The 20,044-nt window shown below is 39.7% G+C and overlaps 3 protein-coding genes across 7 annotated transcripts in view; 2 read left to right on the plus strand and 1 right to left on the minus strand.

The window, feature by feature from the left end:
* Window positions 1-3,246, plus strand: part of LOC115246223 — a 3,754-nt gene extending 508 nt beyond the window's left edge. The window contains exons 1-6 of one of the 3 annotated variants that reach the window (XM_029824919.1): window positions 15-59; window positions 1,257-1,432; window positions 1,515-1,636; window positions 1,879-2,027; window positions 2,236-2,410; window positions 2,534-3,246. In XM_029824919.1, the coding sequence (XP_029680779.1) occupies window positions 1,324-1,432; window positions 1,515-1,636; window positions 1,879-2,027; window positions 2,236-2,410; window positions 2,534-2,596 (618 nt within the window). In that variant the 5' untranslated portion in view covers window positions 15-59; window positions 1,257-1,323 and the 3' untranslated portion in view covers window positions 2,597-3,246. Of the gene's footprint in view, window positions 1-14; window positions 60-204; window positions 425-1,256; window positions 1,433-1,514; window positions 1,637-1,878; window positions 2,028-2,235; window positions 2,411-2,533 lie in introns of those variants that run through there. The other 2 variants (XM_029824920.1, XM_029824918.1) reach the window with 2 other exon arrangements.
* Window positions 3,247-4,633: 1,387 nt separating this feature from the next.
* LOC115246224 (histone deacetylase complex subunit SAP30 homolog) lies at window positions 4,634-7,372 on the minus strand. The gene is made up of 3 exons (XM_029824921.1): window positions 6,713-7,372; window positions 5,867-6,094; window positions 4,634-5,467 (listed from the first exon to the last, which is right to left on the minus strand). The coding sequence occupies exons 1-3, from the start codon at window positions 6,881-6,883 to the stop codon at window positions 5,336-5,338; spliced, it is 531 nt and encodes a 176-aa protein (XP_029680781.1). The 5' UTR covers window positions 6,884-7,372; the 3' UTR covers window positions 4,634-5,335.
* Window positions 7,373-16,506: 9,134 nt separating this feature from the next.
* The window catches only part of LOC115246222 (high mobility group protein DSP1-like), a 14,510-nt gene continuing 10,972 nt past the window's right edge, over window positions 16,507-20,044 (plus strand). For 2 of the 3 annotated variants that reach the window (XR_003885638.1, XM_029824916.1), the window contains exon 1: window positions 16,508-17,315. Coding sequence is in view for 2 of the 3 variants with exons in the window: in XM_029824916.1 (XP_029680776.1) it covers window positions 16,620-17,315 (696 nt within the window). In the remaining variant the exon portion in view is untranslated. Of the gene's footprint in view, window positions 17,316-20,044 lie in introns of all 3 variants that reach the window. The other variant, XM_029824917.1, reaches the window with a different exon arrangement.

Raw genomic sequence — 20,044 nt, forward strand, 5'->3', positions numbered from 1 at the left:
TATATATATACACAGATACATATACATATACACGTCACACATCGCATACTGTTCTATCTGTGAGTTGGATTCCGGTCCTTTTCTTTTTTTATTCTTTCAATATCGCGTTTGTAGTCGTCGCGTTGACAATCTTCGCGACGATCCCATCAAATCGTCGCATCTCGCTCTTTCGCGATAGCGGATGATTTTTTTATATCATTTGTGGGATAGTCGCGATTACTCGTACATATGATGGTGCTTCGTCGTCCCTAAAATTGCATACATTTCATATAAGCATCCATTATTAGGCTCGGTTATTAATCTTTGAGAGATTATTATCCACTCGACGTGTTTGACAGTTATCTTTTCGCCGATCATTAATTCTTTCGGCGATCGCGAACCCACGCCTCCCGCTTCGCATCGAGTGTCGCGTCCGCGACGTCTGGTAAGCGACCGAACAACGCGAATGCTCGAGACGCGGCTGTACTTGCGATTTTGTAGAAATTCTCGTAGTTCTTCCAAAGAAGAAAGGAAGGACGTCGCGTGAATAGGCGATATATATCTGCATTCTTATTGTTCTGTGTGCTTATATTTTTTTTTTCTTCTAACTTTCGTAAAACGAAATAAGTGTATTTTCGAAAGTTTTAAAAGAATTGTGTTTAAAAAAAGCCAGAAAAAATAAATTTGACACATTCGTTTTAATACTCAATTTTTTTCCACGAATATTTTCAGTTTTCCTTAATTAATAATAATTGAAAAAGATGCATATTAATTCCAGCATCCAAGAATAACAAATTAGTAAATTACAAGTTATAATAAAATTAATAAAGAGGGACATAGCTAAAAAAAAGTTTGGAGATTATTATCTTTTTAATTTTTCTCTTTTACTGCTACCTTTACTACTATTTCTTTCTTTCCTATTTTTATTATATTTCTAATTATTATCTTATTTCTAATTAAATAATTTAAACATTTAGACATTATTTTAAACATGTTTATTATTTGCATTAAATCAATCAGACAATTAAATCATCATTTTTGGAACAAGTTTTAGGGCTGCGTTCGGAAACATCACTCATGTGCCACGAGCATTATTCTATCTTTGTTCAATTTTTAGTAATTAACAAACATAGAACGACACTTGTGTTCACACGGATGATGTTTCCTAATGCAGCCTAGATGAACAATTGTCTTCAGATTTTGACACAAATTTTACACGAACACATATACAAACATTATCTTTTATTTGAGAATAAATTAATATTATCCATTGACAGATAACTATAACTTTAATACATTGTGTCACACGTTTTGAATTACGCAAAAATAAGAGAGATTGCAATCATGGAATCATCAGATAGAAAGAATGTATATCTTACGAAAACTGGTGATAATTCTTTAAACTCTGGAATGAGAGACACTATGATTGTCGGCCAGACTAATATGGCACCAGGTATATAATATAGCCATTGTATCTGTATAAAAATTGCCGCACGGGTATATATTATATTGTAATTTATACATTCCCCTTATAGAATGTGGTGGAGAAGGCGTGATGAAACCCAATAATGTGTCAAGTGTTTCTACTAATCAAACCAAGTGGTCTACTGGTCAGGGAAAAAATTTTATTATCAATGCAGTGCCAGTGAAGAATGAGGTACGATAACCAGTACAATGGCCTAATAATGATTTAAATGTGTAGAAAAATATGATTTAGAAAGTCAATAATTCCGAAAAAAAAGAAATTACATTAGTTAAATTACATAGTTATACCTAATTGATACAAATAAAAAGAATGTATTGAGAGAGTTGACAATGTATTGATTCATGCATCGCAACTAAAATCATATATGAAACCATGTATAGAATAATTACAATTAATAATAATGTATTTTGCAGATTGTACATCTGGAAGATGGTAATGCACATTGCAACACTAAGAAAATGTATTACTACGATAGACATTATACTGGTCACGAGGAACCAGAGAGGCCAACACGTAGAGGAACAAAGAGATATAGGGACAAAGACGCACCGAAACGGGCACTGTATGTTAAGTCGGAAACGTTCGACAACAGAATTTTATTTCAAAGATGTACAATAAACTTTATATGCATGCTTCAACAATCATTAAATGCATTTTCTAGAAACATCCAAATGAGGATATTTTAATTGATACAAGTTATTGATTGTTGATGCTTATGCAATTAAGTAATTACTTAATATCTGTTGCATCTCGATGTTAATATGTTGTAGATCCGCATTTTTTTACTTTTGCCAAGAATTACGCGGCAAGATGAGGGAATTACATCCCGAGATGGGAGTAGGTGACATCGCGAAGGAATTAGGAAAATTGTGGATGAGCACGGATTTGCAAACAAAATCCAAATACATGGCTATTGCAGAAGAGGATAGAGCCAGATACGAAAGAGTATGTTGTTTGTGTCGAAACGTGTTTGAGATATATATTCAGGATTATATTTATATTCGATAGATTTCTATTGTGCTATATGGTAATTTTACGATTATTTATATATACGCAAATTTAATACAGGAAATAATTGCATACAACAAGAGAGTGAAAAATTATGATCCAGAAGAAGTTGGAACTGTATAAGTTGTATGATGGATACACGCGGGACAGACGAAGGTGGACTATTCTCATTTGAGCACTCGAACGCAGCAAGACACGAGAGTAGAGGACGATATTATTACTAACATAGTATTACTAACTGTTGTATATATTATGTACACTGTTGATATTGTCCGGAAAAGAGAGAAATTGATTTGCAAAAATTCGATTATATACTTATAACGATAAAAAAAACAGCCAGATTCGGAGAAGACAAAAATTCCATTTTATAATGAATTTCTCCATCACACGCAGACGCTATATCATATACATGACTAACGTGTGCTAATATATATAAATGTACCGATATATAATACAATACGAACTTCGATTATCTGAACGCTTATATAACCTGTTGGCTATTTGAGTAATCAAACATTCGGTCAATCGGCATTCGGATAATCCAAGTTTTGCTGTATAAGTTTTAGCGATAGAATAATAATAATTCAAGTAACTGCTCTATACTATTATGGTACATTAATATTAAACAATGATAACAATAATAATGATACTGGTAATGTTAGAACATAATAAAAGCATATATATTGCACCATGCACCTATATTGCATTATAAAGTTACAGTAGACTGCTTCCTTAAGATACAAGAAATGAAAGAGCTGGAATGACAAAAAAAAGCAACATAATTCTATTACATGACAATTATATACAATTTATAGAAAATGTGCTGCAAAAGATTGCATTGAAAATAATTTTGCTGCCTTGCAATAGTGTTGATTTAATTATATAATGAATTATATAATTTCAATATATATACAGTGGGTAAAAAAATATATATGCGGTGGATTAGTTGAATTATAACCGCTTTTGAATGTAAACATTATTTATTAATTTAGACAGAGGATAACAATGAAACACAATATTAAAAAAGTTAAAAATAGAGAATGGGTCCAAATGAGGATGTCTAGGTAAATATAAGCTGTTATACTAATGTTTGATTAAATTGTAATCAAACTTTGGTTGGGAAGGAACTGAAGAAAGATCGAAATTAGCTGTGTGTTTTAAGAAACTAGTTACTCTCGCATAAACATCAGGGCTTATATATATATATATATATATGCATGTGCATTGGCCTAAATATCTTCACTGTAGATTTTTCTAAAAAAGCGAGCCTTTTTTATTTATTTTCCTTAAAGAATATGCAGCATTATATAATGTTTTCAACAGTTTTACATTACATTGCGCGCGATTATTAATCGCAATTAAAAAATTTTCGATATTTGTTTGATTTAAATTTATGAAAACAGTTTCTAATAAAACTAATTGAAAAAACTATTATCCGAAAAATTTTAAGAAATAGTACAGAAAAACTATCAAATCATTGTCAGCAAAGGCTATAGACCATAATGAAATATTAAAGTATATTATGTTAATGTCGTTTAGTAGCAATATATAATAATACCTAACAAATACTTTACCAACTAGACAATTTTTTTTTGTATTTTGTTACATTTACATGTTAAAATTAAATTAACTGTATAGTTTTTTGCTGACAATAAATGTAAAATTATAAAAAATTATCGATTTGAGACACATTGCCCTGATGTTCTTTTTTTGTATGTAATTTTATTTTAAGGAAAATACATGGTTGAAATATTTTGGCTACCCACTGTAAATATTTTTAATGAAGGAAATTTATATATTTTTACTTATAATCTTTTATCCCCATAGAGGGATAACAATTTTTTGATAAAAATTCGAAACTTAAAAGTGAATTAATAATGATAATATGTAATTAGTAATAAATTAAGTTTATTACTAATGAACAAGCATAAAGAAAACACCAAAAACATATTATGCTTTCTTTACATTGAAGAAAAATCGAGAGCAGAGTGAGCATTGTACAGTGCACTTGACTTGTCTCCTTGCTTGTACACATATATTCATATACTTTAAATATGTATCGGGGATATATCGAGATCCCGAAACAACAGAATATTCTATGTATTTGGTTCTTTTTTTCAATAAAGGTAAAGATACACATATAAAAAAAAACGCATTGGCTTCGTAGATGTCTCGTTTATTTTATAATAACTGCTTCTCTTGAAATGTTTTCCAAAATATATTGTCGTTCGCAATTTCTAAAACGAAACCGCCAACAACTCGCACGCACATTTTTATATCATTTAAAATCTACGTACATTTATGTGAAATGTGCGACGAAAGAAAGATAAAATAAAATAGTGAATGGTTTTGATGTATTGAAGAATACATATACACATACAGATATATACATATATAAAATTATTTTATATATACAGGGTGAGGCATCTAAAACAGGCCACCTGTGAATAATTCGGCTGTTTTTGGCGATAGAAAAAAATGCATCAGACCAATTTTGCTTGATTTCAAGAGGGACATAATCTGATGTCAATAGTTTTTTTGTAGGTGCAAAATTAGTGCATTTTTTTTCTATCGCCAAAAGCAGCCGAGTTATTCAGCTGGCCTATTTTAGATGTATGTATATAAAATTTTTATAATTATATTTATATATGTATGTATGTATGTATATATGCATATATATGTATATATATGTATGGTGTGTGCGTGTATATATACTAATAATATATATACATATATATATATACTTTATATACATAGTTTCTTATAAAATACATGTATGTATTAACAAGTAAAAATTGATATACTTATCACATAACTAATTTGTAATATTACAATAGTGACATGGGAGATTTTCTGATCACGCTACGTTGTATCACTACTACTCAAACCGTTTTTTTGATCTAATTTATTTGCGTTGGTCTTAACAGTATATATGAAAAAACTTAGTGCTTCCTTCTCCACTACAGGGATGGTCTTAAAATGCTTCATAAGAGTCTGTAACAAAAATTTATTCAAATAATTCTTAAATTTATTATTATGAAAATATTATAATGATAAAAATCATGAATATTATTCAAAAAATATTTAGAGTGCGCGCACAAAATAAGACTTAAAACATCTCTAAAATGTAATATGTATATATGTGGTGTTGTTTTGATATATTTCTTATGAATAATTAATTCATAATTAATAATGTATATGTGTGTGTGTGTGTGTGTGTGTGTGTGCATATCATAATTGTATTTATCTTTATATATATCTTTTATATTTTTTATATCTTATATATCTTTTATATTTTTTATATCTTATATATCTTTTATATTATTATGGCTATATTTTATTATTATTTTATGTACATTATAAGAGAATAAAATTGAGGAAAGATATACTTACATCTGCTAACTGAGCTTTGTTAAGACCAGGACGTGTGGGAACCTTATAGTGCCTTTTGTACCGTCTCAAAGTACCGACTTGCAATTGGAAGAGATCAACTTCTGGGAGATCGTTGTCAGTTTCGCCTGAATCCTCTTCAGAATCCTTGCGCCTACGTTGCTGCTGCTGCTTAGTCCTCGCACATTGGATCACTTGCTTGTGATAATCACAGATGTATATATGTCTTGCCTGTACATAGTACACAAAACGGGAATAAGAATACATTATATATAACAATAACAATAATTAGCAGATACAGTGCACATAAAATGTCACAGTTTATAAAAACCTCTGATTGAAATGTATTCCTTATTTTAAATAATTAGTTTATTAATAATTAGTTTAATAATTAGTTATAAAATGTCAGATTCTGATAGCTACAAATTTATAAACTTATAATTTATAAATTATATTCTTGTAAAGTAAACATTTGATAAAGTAAACATCATAATGAGGTAATATTTGTTACATTAAAATGATAAGTTTTGCAATTTGTCGGTATTTGACTTGTTAAAAAAAACATTGCATAACATAATAACAATTTGATTTGTCATTGTATCTTGTTTATCCGAAATATATATATATACTAAATATAACTATAAATAATAATAAATTATCATAAAGATTATATGTATATATATATATATATATCATTAAATCACTTTGTTCAAATTGTTGCAATTGTTGCGAATAATATGCTGAATAATTTAGAGATACCGACAAATATATCGCCGACATAAAACGTCGCACTTGGAATAACGAGAAAAATGCATGTGCTTAGATTTGTGGCGTATGTGACATACGCACCATGTGATCGAGATTAAGCTTGAGCCGCCGTTGAGTGACGGTTTTCTGGATACGTTTGCTGTAGGACGCGTTGCCGGCCGGGCGGGAGCATCGCTCGCCCTCATCGACGAGGCAGCAGATCTGGTCCGCCGCCCCCCGGGAGTCCTCCTCGCCGGTGCTGAAGCCGTTCATCCTGCCTCGCTGGCGACGATTCTCGTCTCGCTGCCTAGTATCTAACGGTAGCGTCGTCCGTCTCGACGACGACGACGACGATTCGCGCGCACGTTGCGCTCGTGTCAAAAGTCTTCTTCGATCGTGGAATAACCGGCGGCGGCCGCGGGACGGGGGCGACGACGACGACGACGATGACAGCAGCACGCTAAGCGACGTCGCTCGCTCATAATTCTCTTCCGCGCGCGCGATCAATCCGAGGCCCCTAGCTCGCCGAGCCGAGCGTTCCCCTACTTCTTCCTTTATGGATTCGTCTGTCTGTCCCTTTTGGGGACGCGGTTCACAAACCTAGCTCGCCGGTCGGCCAGTCTTTGTTCGCGGGAAATCGACGACGGTTCGTCAGAAAAATCCGGAGCACCGCGAGATCCGGGGAGGGATCTTGGAGCGATTTAGCTGCCACGCGAAACGCCTCGCCGGCAACAGCGAACCAAGTTGGCACGTAGCACGTAGGTACGTGTACGTATACGTATGTATAATTTCAATTGTCTCACGCAATATGTACGCGCTGATAATTCACGCTCAAGCTACGCTGCTTTCATACACGCGTATGTACGTACACGCACGCATACGCGCGAGATTATTTGCCACAACCCAAGGGGAGGGGGTCTCTCTCGCCCGAGGGATTTTTATTGTTTACTCGACCGAAAGCACATACGCGCGCACGACGACACCGTTTTCGACTGCATTCGACTCCGACTGCGCGTCCCGTCGTAAAATGTTTTGCCCACGAGATGAGGATGAGATGAGGGGGGAACCTCGCCAACACAAAGTTGCTAGACGATGTCAGCGTTCTTCCGCGCATGCGCGGAAGAACGCAGTCCGAGGAGTGAAATCTAAAATCGTAAAGAGCATTATATTATTTGGCCTCTCCTCCCCTCTATATTTGAATATTTCTAAAAATTTGCCTAAAAATATTTGGGGAAAATCAATGAAAGGTGTAATGGGCCTACATATAACATATATACAAGCTTATCTCACACACATACGTCTAGTAATATTATGATCGCCAACTCTTTAAAACGAAAATATATCACTATTAAATATGTAAATTTCGCACGTGCATTTCAGAACAATTCTCGCGTAATCATTCGGTATCAAAGCAATCCTATTCAAGACAAGATAAACTTGCATAATCCATGTACAAGAGATATTGATTAATTATGTATTCACAAATATAATGATGTATGATTCAAAGTTTTAAGAACGCGCATATAAAAAGAGAGGCGAGACAATGGACAGAATCTTAGTTTTTTTCTAACAAAAAAAAAAAAAAAGATCTTTTTTTTTCTACTCGAGTTTCTTACTAAAGTGAGTATCGAATCGCTCAATCTATTTTTATTAAAAATAAAAAATAAGGGAAAAAAAATATAAAGAGCCACGCGCAATACTTAGGGCGTAAAAATAATCGAAAAAAAAAAAAAAAACACGTAACAAATTATTTTTATTATGCTTATGTTATATATATAATGCGAAGAATACATTGACACATCTTCCTTTTTACATTAGAAACACGATTGATTAATTTTTCGATGCATTTCTCTCGTGGAAAGATAAAAATCGGAAAAAAAACGGTGCGATGTATTATCGTAACAATGTAGTTCGAAACACGCGGGTAATTTCCTGGACAAAAAAAATTGAGGAGCAGACGACGGCATGGCAAGGGCACGAGACTTGAGTTTTCTTGGCGCAACTGTTAGTTTTTTCGCTCCGATATTGGCGATCCTGCGTCGAGTCGTAATCGCTTGTGCGTCGAGTGGCGCCATCTACAATAGAAACGATGCCTAACCTAAACGATCTCGCGTAGACGGTCGTGACGATGTATCGGCGAACGAAAGAAGAAACGAAACCCGGAGTCGATCGTCGAACGCGTCCGTCCTCATCGAGGCGGTCACGACGGCGACGAGATCGATCGCGTTCGCCGTAAAACGATCGGCTTTCCTCGCACGGATTTTCCCGCCCTTTCGATCAGCCGACATTTTATTTGGTGGGGGGCAAAAAGAAACGCACCAAAACATAAAAGGTCGGCGCTGATTGGCTTACTTTTTGCGGCTTATCTGAAATAAGCCAATGGTAACGGGGAGATTTTCCCCGTACACTGGCCGTATGCCGCACGAGTGGCGTGGGGTCGCGATATTCGAAGCTGAAGAATCCTTTTAGCCGTAGCGGATCCCGTTCCAGGTAAGAAAAATCCAAATATTTTTCGCGGGTCGCGTTGACAGATTCAGCGGATGCCGCGCGAAAGCACCGCGCGTACGTCCGTTTCGCCGGACCCGCCCAACGCGAGCGTGTCCGTTGGCCGTAGCCCGCTACCGTGCTGCGTTTCTCGTACGTATACCTTTTATTTCCGTACTACCGTCAGCACAAGGCAGCAAATGGCTGCCCGGACGGACGCGTCGTGCGCGTACGTCTCACCGTATTTATGCCCTTCTGTCGCTCTTTATCCGCGATATCGCGCGATTAACGAATAATGGCGTGGTCCGCGCGAGTCGCGGATATACCGCGGATCGCGGGGAGGCCCGTGGAAACGTTCGCGGCCGCCACCGCCGCTCGCTCGATCGCTCGCTCGCCAGCTCGCTCGCTCCGCCGCGTCAACGACGTTGACGTCAAGGCTACCGCGCGCTTACGCTGCACGTCCCGCGTTTTGCGTTGCTCGCGATGCATCGCGATGTGGATTTCTTTCCTCCGAGGAAGACGACGTGACGGTTTGTCGACGAATCAACCGCACTCTCAGTCATCGTTTCGCCGTAAACGGCGTCGTATATCGGGACGCGCTGCCAGTAGTTTTCCCGCTACCGATTCTCTCGAAAGCTGTCAAGAGCGAGCGAATTCGGGTCCCCGAGATCCCGACGAGAATCGACGCCTTCTTGCCTCTCTCTCTCTCTCCCTCTCTCTCTCTCTCTCTCTCAGATTATTTTTCTCGACAATCATATACGCGCTCGTTATTGCCAGCGAAATAGATCGTGAGCAAACGACCGAGGAGGAGTTGGCGGGAGGGCAAGATAGAATAACAGAAAGCGAGAGGGAGAGAGAGGGTAGAAGACAGAGAAGAGTGTTTACACGTAGGCGTTTCTCCTACCGATGGTGCATCTCGCGCGCGCGAAGCGCGGCATAAAAGTGCGTTCAGACTTGTTAGTACGCATCGTATGATTGTAACGTGCGTTATGAATGATGTTTTGATGTTTCGGGCACATAATTGTCATTCGTATCGCCATGCCTATGCGCGTCCTATTCACGCCATTATGATAAAAGACGAGATTTTAGAAGATCGACTTTTTTTTTTTGTTTTTTTTTTTTTTGTTTTGTTTTGTTTTGTTTAGCGCGGTTACGAGTTTGGTTGCAATTTGAGCGAGCGGCGGGACGGTAGAGACGCCAAAAGCAAGCATGTCGTCGATTGACTGGCTTGACGTTTTTATTCATTGTCAGCCTGCCAGTCGTCATGTGACACTGCTTCTCGCGCGCATCCGAGATAAATATATATATACATATTTCCACGGCCCCATAAATCTATTCTTTTTATTATTTTATTATCTGTGTGCTTTCTTTTAATTTTTGTCTGTCCTCTTTCTCTTTCCAGTGCATGATTACATGTGTGTTTAGTTGATAAGTCCTGTGTTTGATAATCGCCATGTTATACAAGGGCATTTCGATAAAATGTTCTAAAAATATTTTAAATATGTATTTCTGTTGTGTTTATAATGAGTATGTGTATGTACGAATATGAATACGTAACTGCAAAAATGTGAAAGCAGTTTATTGATTACGATTAAGGTGTAAAGATATATAACGCGATTATAAATTTTTCCTCTAATTTTACGAGTTAAATTGAAGATTTAAACGAATTACAATTAAAACCATAATAAATCGTCTCAGAAGTTTTATACGTAATTTTTATTTTGAGTATAAGAGATAGAAAAGGTAATATAATATAGCTTAAAAGAAATGAGAATTCGTGTTCTTTACGATGAAAATGTACAAAGAAGAAACGGTCGTGTTAAATTTTTTAGAAATTCTAATTGTCTGCAAAGAATTTTTATAAAAAAGCCGCAATGACAAATTCAAATTTTTGAAAGCCTCTTTCATACCGAAAGATAAACATCAAGTAACTCATTATCAGTATCATTCTTCAAGCCGTAATTTTGTCTCCTAATATAAAACATGTTAAATATCAATTATTTGTTTAATAGCGCTTATAGTATAATCCGTGATAGAGAAAGCTCCTTTAAAATTATCAGAATTGAATTCAAATTCCCATAATTCTCATAAATTTACACTCAATTATCATCGAACGGAAGTTTGTTCCCTCAAGTGTCAAATGTAAAAAAACATTTCTGTTGTTTTCGAATGTTTTTTTACCAACTTGAAAAGATAATTCTTATTTATTTTCTTTATCATTTGTGTCACTTTCCAACAGTCATCAATATATGTGTTCCTCTTCCGGTTTCCAGTAGGAATCTCGGCTGTTGTCCAAGACACAGACGTGTATAAAAGCGTCGCTCGTGTATTACACCACGTCTCACAATGTTTCAAGCCTCGGAAGCATTCATGAGCTCTAACGAAGCTTAAACTCGTCCGTATACTTATACACCGGCTCTATAGCATAGTATACGTAAAGAAAAACACAACCGCAAACATTTTTTTTTTTTTTTTTTTTTTTTTTTTTTTTTTCTCAACCGTATGCTTAATCATAGTTTTTTCAAGCTTCTTTCGTCGATGCACAACATCTCGTCGATCGATTATCCGCAAAAGCGCTCGGTTGGAACAAATCGTGCCTCTCCCCGCACCTCTATCCCTTCGCCTACGTTCGTTTCGGATAATCGGCTTTCCGTCGTACACGTTAAGAATTACGAGCTCTAGAGTTATGAGTTATCTAAGAGTTACATCACACACCGCGGTGCGTTACAAGTATAAACGCGTGCGCGACTACGTTTTATTTTTTCCTTCACTGCGCGAAACTTTCGACTAGACTTCCCCCTCCCCCTCTGAATCACGAAATAACGTAGAGATTAATCCTTTTTCTGCAGAATTATGTATTACAATTTCGTGCATACTACTATTTGTTTTCCTGAAAAGTTAAGATAAAATTAACTTAGATATTATTTTAATTTTTGTCACACAAAGAGCAGTTTCTGTCACGTATTTATAAATATAAGTAACTATTATTTCTATGAAACGATTCAATTAAAATTGGTTTCGACATGTAGACACATGATTCGTTGCACAAATCTGTTTTGATATTTATTAGGTTGTATTTGGTTATCACAACCACATGAAATAACAGACATGGGAATAAAATTAAACTTTCACTATACTCTCTCGTACTTTTATGATTTTTATTGTAAAATCTCTATTGTAAAACATTCTCTTCTTATAAAAAATGCATTTCTGATAAATGATAAAATTGAAACTGATTTTGAGAAACATGATATGGTCCAACATACAAATTTCAAAAGTTAATTAAGAATTTGTTAAATATTTGAAACACACTTGCTTTTGTGTAATTTTTATTAAAAGATTTCCAAATACGCTGGCAATTAAATTTTATTTAAGTCGACATATATATATTTGTCCTTTTTTGTTTCAACTGTTCGATAAAAGGCGCACATCGGCAGGGCGCGACAATTGTATCGCCACATGGCACGACGGTACCCTCGAAAGGCAGATGGTACAATTCGAAGGGTTCCCACCATCGTGACATCATTGTTTTTCTTCCGTGTATGGCCGCGTATTGTATTAGATAAAGAATTACGATACACATTTCGAAAAAGAAAAGCGCGCCACCATCCGCCAAACGTAATGCTCACGCCAAAATGTGGAAGGCCCCTATGAGATAGGGCACTCTTCTTCTTCGCTCATCTACAAGTAATCAAAATTGAATCTTTTAGAATTTTAATTATAAAAGGCTATAGATAATAATCAAAGTTTGTGAGAAATTTTATCTCGATCCATCTTAGAAACGCTAAATAAAATTCTTATACACATGTATCTTGACGAATTTGACTCTGTATTGAAGAGTCATTCAACTTTTCATAGCGTATGTGTGCATAGTTTCTAACACGATATCCAATTAGACAATTTTGGATTAGATTCAATCTTCCGTTGAATGGAATATTTCGAATCTTTAAAGCCACACGAGTTAACATTTTTCGAACATAATATACAGGTATATTTCGAATGGAATCCGGTTCGGCCAATGTTGTTGAGCCATACCAACATGGTAGGGGAATTTGAATTCCGTTTTCATTCTATTCTCGTTCAGCGTTTTTCCTCATATTTCTATATACTATTCTCATTCCGTTGTTCCTCCTTCTCGTTTCATTTCATTAGAAATTTGCTAATTTTTATGTTTTCGGACATATGTACGATACGTTCGTTAGGTTGCCAATGCTGGGCCCTGGGAATGCACGATGGCTTTGTCTCTCTTCGTCTTTCTCGCACTCCCCAGTTCTCTCGATTCTCTCGCGCCTGTGTGCCCTCTCTCCAATTCGCCCCTCCTTTCCCTTCTAGCCTCGGCAACGCCACTACCTCCGTCTCTCTCGCTTTCCCTGTCTCCCTTGCTCGCGCGTCTTATTGACCCGGACCCGGTTCTGTTCTCCTCTCTCTTCGATTCGCGCCGGGTTACCCGCGCACCGACTCACCCGCCGCCTCACGACGGCAAGGGTTGCCCAGAGGGAGAAGGGGAGGAAGGGTGGAGGAGGAAACGCGAGGCGATAGAAGGGACGGGGAGGACAGGTCCGACGCACAGGTCCCGCGATATACATTTTCATTTCATCTTCCTGGCGCGCTATCGGAGACAGAGAAAGAAAGAAAGAGACAGCGCATTCAGGGATCAGGAAAAATTTTGGCCATTCCCCCGAGATCGGTTGGATTCTTTATCCGGTTTGCGCGAGTCGGAATTCGCGATATTTGCAACTTCACCAGCACGCCTGTGAAAGAAAGAGCCGCGACGTGAGAATAGCGTGCGCATTACATTCTTGCGACTGTATCGGTAAAGAGATAATGAGGGGTATAAGAGGGAAAAAATGAGTGTTCGCGAACGGCAGACTATAGCGGCCAATTGAAACACGCCGTGTCCCCCAAGTCATAACACGAATGAGGTTTTGCCTCCTTTATCAAATAATAATTAATTCGGAATAGAAAACAGATATAATCTATTGATTAGAAAATGTGATCAGCGAAGGAGTAGCTTGAAATAGTGGCGATTAATTACGTCAGAGATTATTATAATTTTGTATAAAATGTTTACTAAAAAGTCTCTCCTTTAAGATGGCGCATGGCGCCTCGCCGTAGCTCGTACGCGTGCTGATCAGTTCCGTTAGAGCTTCGAATCCGGTCTCGCAGGAACGTTCCTCGAGGCGCATTCCGAACTCGCCGAACGAGAGATTTTCCGGAGAGTATTTTCGAAGACTCTTCCGTATCGACCAAAGTACATCGTTGCCGGTCGGTAAAGACAGCGACGTGCGTCCTCGTCCTCGTCCTCGCGCGTACGTATTAGCGGGAAAAAGGGCAAACGAGAAGCAGGAAGCGTCGCCCGCGCTGTCCGATGTGGGGCAAATTCCACCGAGCTAGCGAGAGCGTAGCGGTGTAACGAAACTAAGAAGTATAAAAAAGAGGAGAGAAACGGAAGAAAGAACACGTAATGACGACGACGACGAGGAGTCAGCCAGTCGGTCGCGATAGATGCGTGTCTTTCTTCTTTTTTTTTTTCTGCGCGCTTCTCTTTCTCTGCCTAAAAGTTGACCTCGAGTTTCAAGGGTAGAGAAGGGTTCGCAGTCGTTTCTGCCCCTCTGCGCTCCACTCCCTTCTCCCCTTCCCCCTATTTCCCACCATATCTTAACGGTGGGACTATACGGAGAGTCGCGCGCGCGACTCTCTCGAATTCTCTACGAACAGAGAGAGAACGAACGGAAGAGGAGAAAGCGACGTTGCCTATAGCGCGATGACGGTAGACTCCCGCCATCCCCACCGACGATATGACGCCGTTCGATTGGCCGGCGCGCTTAGGTTCTCCTTTGTGAGCGGGCGGGTGAAAGCGTGCTTGGCAACGTCGCGAGAGTTTGCCGGCGTCCGCTGGAAGGAAGGCTAAACTGGTACGGGTGTATGTGTATGAGAGAGAAAGAGAGAAAGAAGAACAGAGACGGCGAAGCGGCGAACGAGACACCCAGTTGAAGGGGCGAGGGGAAACGGGGGAACGACAGGGAAACAGAGAGAGAGAGAGAGAGAGAAAGAGATCGTACGAGCGCGTCCAAGCGGTCCGTTCTCGGCAGGTTCGCCCTCTGTGTGTGCGACGTCGTGTGTAGTGAGTCCGGTATAGACGAGAGAGAAGTGAGTCGCGCGCGCGTATGCTGCTTCTCCAATGTGAAAAAGCTATTACTACTACTACTGTTACTACTACTACTACTACTACCACCGATACGGGCCGCTGTTGCTACTGATACACTACCACCATCGTCACCTACCATCGTCATCGTCAGCGGCGTGCTCGTTGGACGTGCCGGCGTCGCTTCGTGTCGCGTCGCGCCAAGTCAAACCAAATCAAATCAAACGAAACCAAGCTGAAACGCCGCGAATCGAGCTGTGTGCGTCCTGTAACGTGCGACAGGAGGAACGTCCCGCAAACGCGCGCGATGTGTCTCTCGTGTCGCACTTAAGCGCGGCAAAGCCTGTACTCGTCTGTTGCTGCTGCTGCTGTTCAGACATTGTATCAAGGACGCGGTATATACATTCGTATCCTTCGTTGGCGCCGCTGCTAGAAGAAGGAACCATCGTGGCCGTCAAACAAGCGAGTTTCGCCACGGGATCGGAGTATAGGGGGAAAGGATACAGGAATAAGAGAGAGAAAGAGAAAAAGAAGGCTTGAGAGAAAGAGAGACGAAGCGGCGTGAGCGTTCGACGTCGTTGCTTCTCGTTGTCGATGGTGGGGAGTCGGAGAGAAAAAGAAAGAGCTAGAGGGGGAGAGAGAGAGCGCCCTCCCCTACCCACCCGCCCGCTTGCCTCCTCTGCCCGCCGCCGTACCTACTCACGGAGCTAACGAACGGTCGAGCGTAGCGTCGAGTAGACCGCATCCCAAGTATAACGTACGTACGTATATCCACGGGAACTGAAGCGAGCGCGCTGTGGCGTGTTTTACGCGCTTTTTACGCGAGAAAAAGACGGGGAAACGTTGTTCCGCTTGTACGCCACGAGTAAGCGAGCACACGAGCAATAAGCGGTTACAGTGTGATCGGTGTTTGTAGTGGAATAACCACTATTGGCCGGTTAGACGCGCGGATAGTGTTGTGTGACAGTGAGAACGCGTTTTGAACGCGTGCGTGCGTGCGATACGTGAGATACGTGCCTCTCCTCTTCTATCCGACATTTAAGCGTCCGTACCAGCGAGTTTCCGAGTGTGCGAATGTGAGACAGATTCTCCGTGTACGTGCGCGAGCGAGCGTGCGAACGAGAGAAAGAAAGAGATAGAGAAGAGGGGGAGTGATAGAGTTTTGCGTGTCTGTGTGCACTGTTCGTGCACGCGGGATGTTACCGAGTTATGAGCGTGCAAGCGCGCGCTTGTGCGTGTGAGTATTAGGGAGCGCGTGCATGTGTGCGTGCGCGCGCGCGCGGGTGAGCAATTCCTTCGTGCGTCCTTCTTTCCCTCGTTGTGCCACCGGCGGTTAAAACGAGAGGCTGAGGTGACGGACGACGTACTCGCGTGTACGATATGTCGGAGCACCACCGCGTGGCCGGTGGCTGGGGCACCGCGAGCCCGGGTAACCGAGAGGATGGCTCTGGCGGTGCCGCTTGGTGGTCCTCGGGCCTTAACGCCGTCTCGACCGATCAACAGCAACAAAATCTACATCAGCATCTGATAAATCAACAACAACAACAACAGCAGCAGCAGCAGCAGCAACAACAGCAGCAGCAACAGCAGCAGCAGCAGCAACAACAGCTCGCTCAACAGCACCATGCGGAGATCGTTCGGAGTACCGCCGCCGCCGCTGCCGCGAACCAACTCTTCTGTTACAAAATGGCCTCCAGCTTCCAGAACCCGGCCACCACCGGCGCGGCATCGAGTCCGGTGACGACATCCACGCCGGTCGGTGGCGGCGGCGCCGCCGCTGCGTGCATGAGGGGTGGATACGATTACAGGCTCGGAACGGCGCCGGGTCCTGGACAAGGCGCGGGTGCCGGTGGTGGCGGCGGCGCCGCTGCTGCCGGCGTACCCGGCACACCTTCCGCACAGCCGCCCGGCGGCGTACAGTGGTGGTATTCGGGCAGCGGAGTCATGGACGCCGCCGCCGCGCAGAACAACCTGCACCAGCAGTTGCAGAATCAGCAACAACAGCAACAGCAGCAGCAACAGCAACACCTCTCGCCCATTACCACGCAAACGTCCACGCCCCCCGTTATGTCCCCGGTATGTTGCGACGCACGAATACAACCTCTTCAGAAAAATAAGAGATTCCTTTCTTTTCCCGAACGGGTCTCTTTCTTCGAGCGGCATTTTTTCGACGAAGTGGCTTTGTTGTCTTTTTTTCTTGCGCTTTTATACATTTCAGGCATTCTTAAATGCCCAACCAAATGCCCATTTTTAAATCGCGAACTTAATCATATCTAAATATTTGCATCAACATTCTTCGTAATGAACGGATAGGCAAACAGTTGAAAAGGCACTTGAAAATCAATAATAAATATTCATTTCTTATAGGACAGGTTAAGAAACCAATAAAAGAGAGATTACTGTGACAAATATAAATTTATATAAAAAAATTTATATAAAAATTAATGTACCGATCTTTTATCTCGCGAATGGAATTTGCGTCGAATAGGCTCCATCTAAGAAATGGTCATCCGGTAACGGGATGGCGTTTATGCGACGCCTTTGTACTATGTTGTAGTAGTAGGCCGAAACGCGATGACCTCGCTCCGCACCCTGTCCCCCTCGCTTCTTCTGCTTGCCGGCCTTTCGGCCGCTTTCGCGCACTCGGCGAATGAGCGAGCGGACGAGCGGGTGGCTATAACACGGAAAGAGATATACCTGGTCCGACCAGGTGGCAACGCGGCACTTTTGACAACTTTTTTTTTCGACTGCCTCCAACGGGTAGCATGCTGAAAAAATGTTTGTTCGTTTCAATCACGCTTTCTCGAATTTTTTGCATTTAATGAATTGAATTTCTTCTCTAGATCTTCTTTAAATATTCCAAAACTCAATTTTTTTATGTTTTTTAGAATTATTATAAAATAATGTTTGATTTGATTTGCGTTCATGATGGGTACAACTAGAAAAGATCTAAGTAAATTTGGTTTTATGTTGTGTGATTGTGTTTTTCCGCTCAGCATATAGCTACCTTAAAAAGAAAGCGAATCTCGTATTTCTTTCTCTCTCTCTCTTTCTTGTGATGTTTTATCTCCTGAGAGTTTTATCTGACTTTGTCCATCGTTTTTTCCATCTCGTGTCGCGATATGTCGTCTCTAGCTTGCCGGAAATAGCTAATTGAATACATCTTTGTTAATTCTTAATTGTTGAAATAGAATGGTATCGACAATTCCAACGAAATATATATTTGGGATAGGATGCTTGACACACACACGCATGGACAAATTATTTATTTTGTTCCCATTGTTCGTGTTGTCCAATATAAAAATTGGTTAAAATTAAATATAACAAATTTTATTTCTTAATAAAAGAATTTAAGAAAAAATGTTTTTTTATATATTAAGCGACAACATGAAGTTTGTGGTGACTTCATTTTATTGATTACCTTTGGAAAATACGATGTCTATTAATAGTAAAATCATTAGTGGTATCTAAGAGTATCGAGAAAAATCATGTGTTGGAATTTCTTTGATTGTATGCGCGAGATAGGATTTGGTAGGCAACAAAGAAACAACCCGTTGTCACGAACGTAATTGCGCGTTTAATTACAATAAAATATATGCACATATCCGCCTATTTTTCAATATCGTTTCGTTTGTATATGTTTAAAGGCAGTTTGCTCGAGGAAATATAATCCGCTTACTCTCTATGTTAATCTCTCCGATATCGTAGAAAGAGGGATTGTTGGATGAAAAGATGGTCGTCTCGCGCGTTAAAAACATGGAATTCAACGATTGATTTTAACGATATTCCCCGGTAGGGATAATCACAATAGTTAAATTTTCTGTCTTTATTTGGGGGAAAAAAAGTAGGGAGACATGCATTTTGAGGGAAGTTTACGCGATTTTTTTAAAAGCAGCTTTGCATCATGATGCGTTAAATAAATGAGGAATTCCTATCTTACAATAAATATCTTACAGACATGAAATAATCTTTAATACAAACAGTAGCTATGGAATATATCTTACATATAGTATTTTGATCATTCGCATTATTTTTTTTAAGTCTGAATTTTCTTCCATTGATTTTCTCTAATTCAAATTCCGTGTGCTATTTTATAAGTTGCTCAAAAAAAAGCCAAAAGCTCAAAGATATTTCTCGGAGCATCCCGATGTGCACTTGCTTATCTCTTTATCGTTGGAAAAAGTAAACGACCGATTAATCGCTTGACTTTTGCTGTCTTGACTTGGCAAAGCTTTAGACAAAAATGAAAATGAAAACGAATTTATTTTTAAACTGATTATCTCACACGGGGCGTTTTGTATTTTCTATCGAGTACGAGTCACGATATGCAGAAAAATCCGGATATATCTCGATATATGTATAGCGTAAGAAAAACATTCATATGTTTGTCTCTAATGCTATAATTCAATATACGTAATTGAAAAATCAAGACTTCTAATCGTCATATTAATCAAATTCAATAGAAAGAGAGAAGCCGAGTTTTTGCGCGTTTCGTCGTTCGGGTTCCCGTCCTGACTCGCGCGCGCGACTCCCGCCCCGCCGTGTCCGCGTCCGCCCGTCCGTCCGTCCCGCACATCCGCCGTCCGCTATTGATTCCGGGTTTCGTGCGGCCTTCTTCGTAAGTGCGTTCGCGTTCAACGAGTCCGGCCGCGCCGTTGGTATCTCGTTTTCATTTCTCTCGGCTCGCGATTTCATCGACATAAAGTGTCAAAAGGTCTGCTTTTTTTTTTTTTTTTTTTTTTTTTTTCGCTTTTTTTTTTTTTTTTTTTTTTTTTTTTGTACATGTAAAACGTCCTCGCGAGAAA

Source organism: Formica exsecta, unplaced genomic scaffold (assembly GCF_003651465.1).
Source record: "Formica exsecta isolate Colony F162 unplaced genomic scaffold, ASM365146v1 scaffold1414, whole genome shotgun sequence".
Classification (NCBI taxonomy): Eukaryota; Metazoa; Arthropoda; class Insecta; order Hymenoptera; family Formicidae; genus Formica; species Formica exsecta.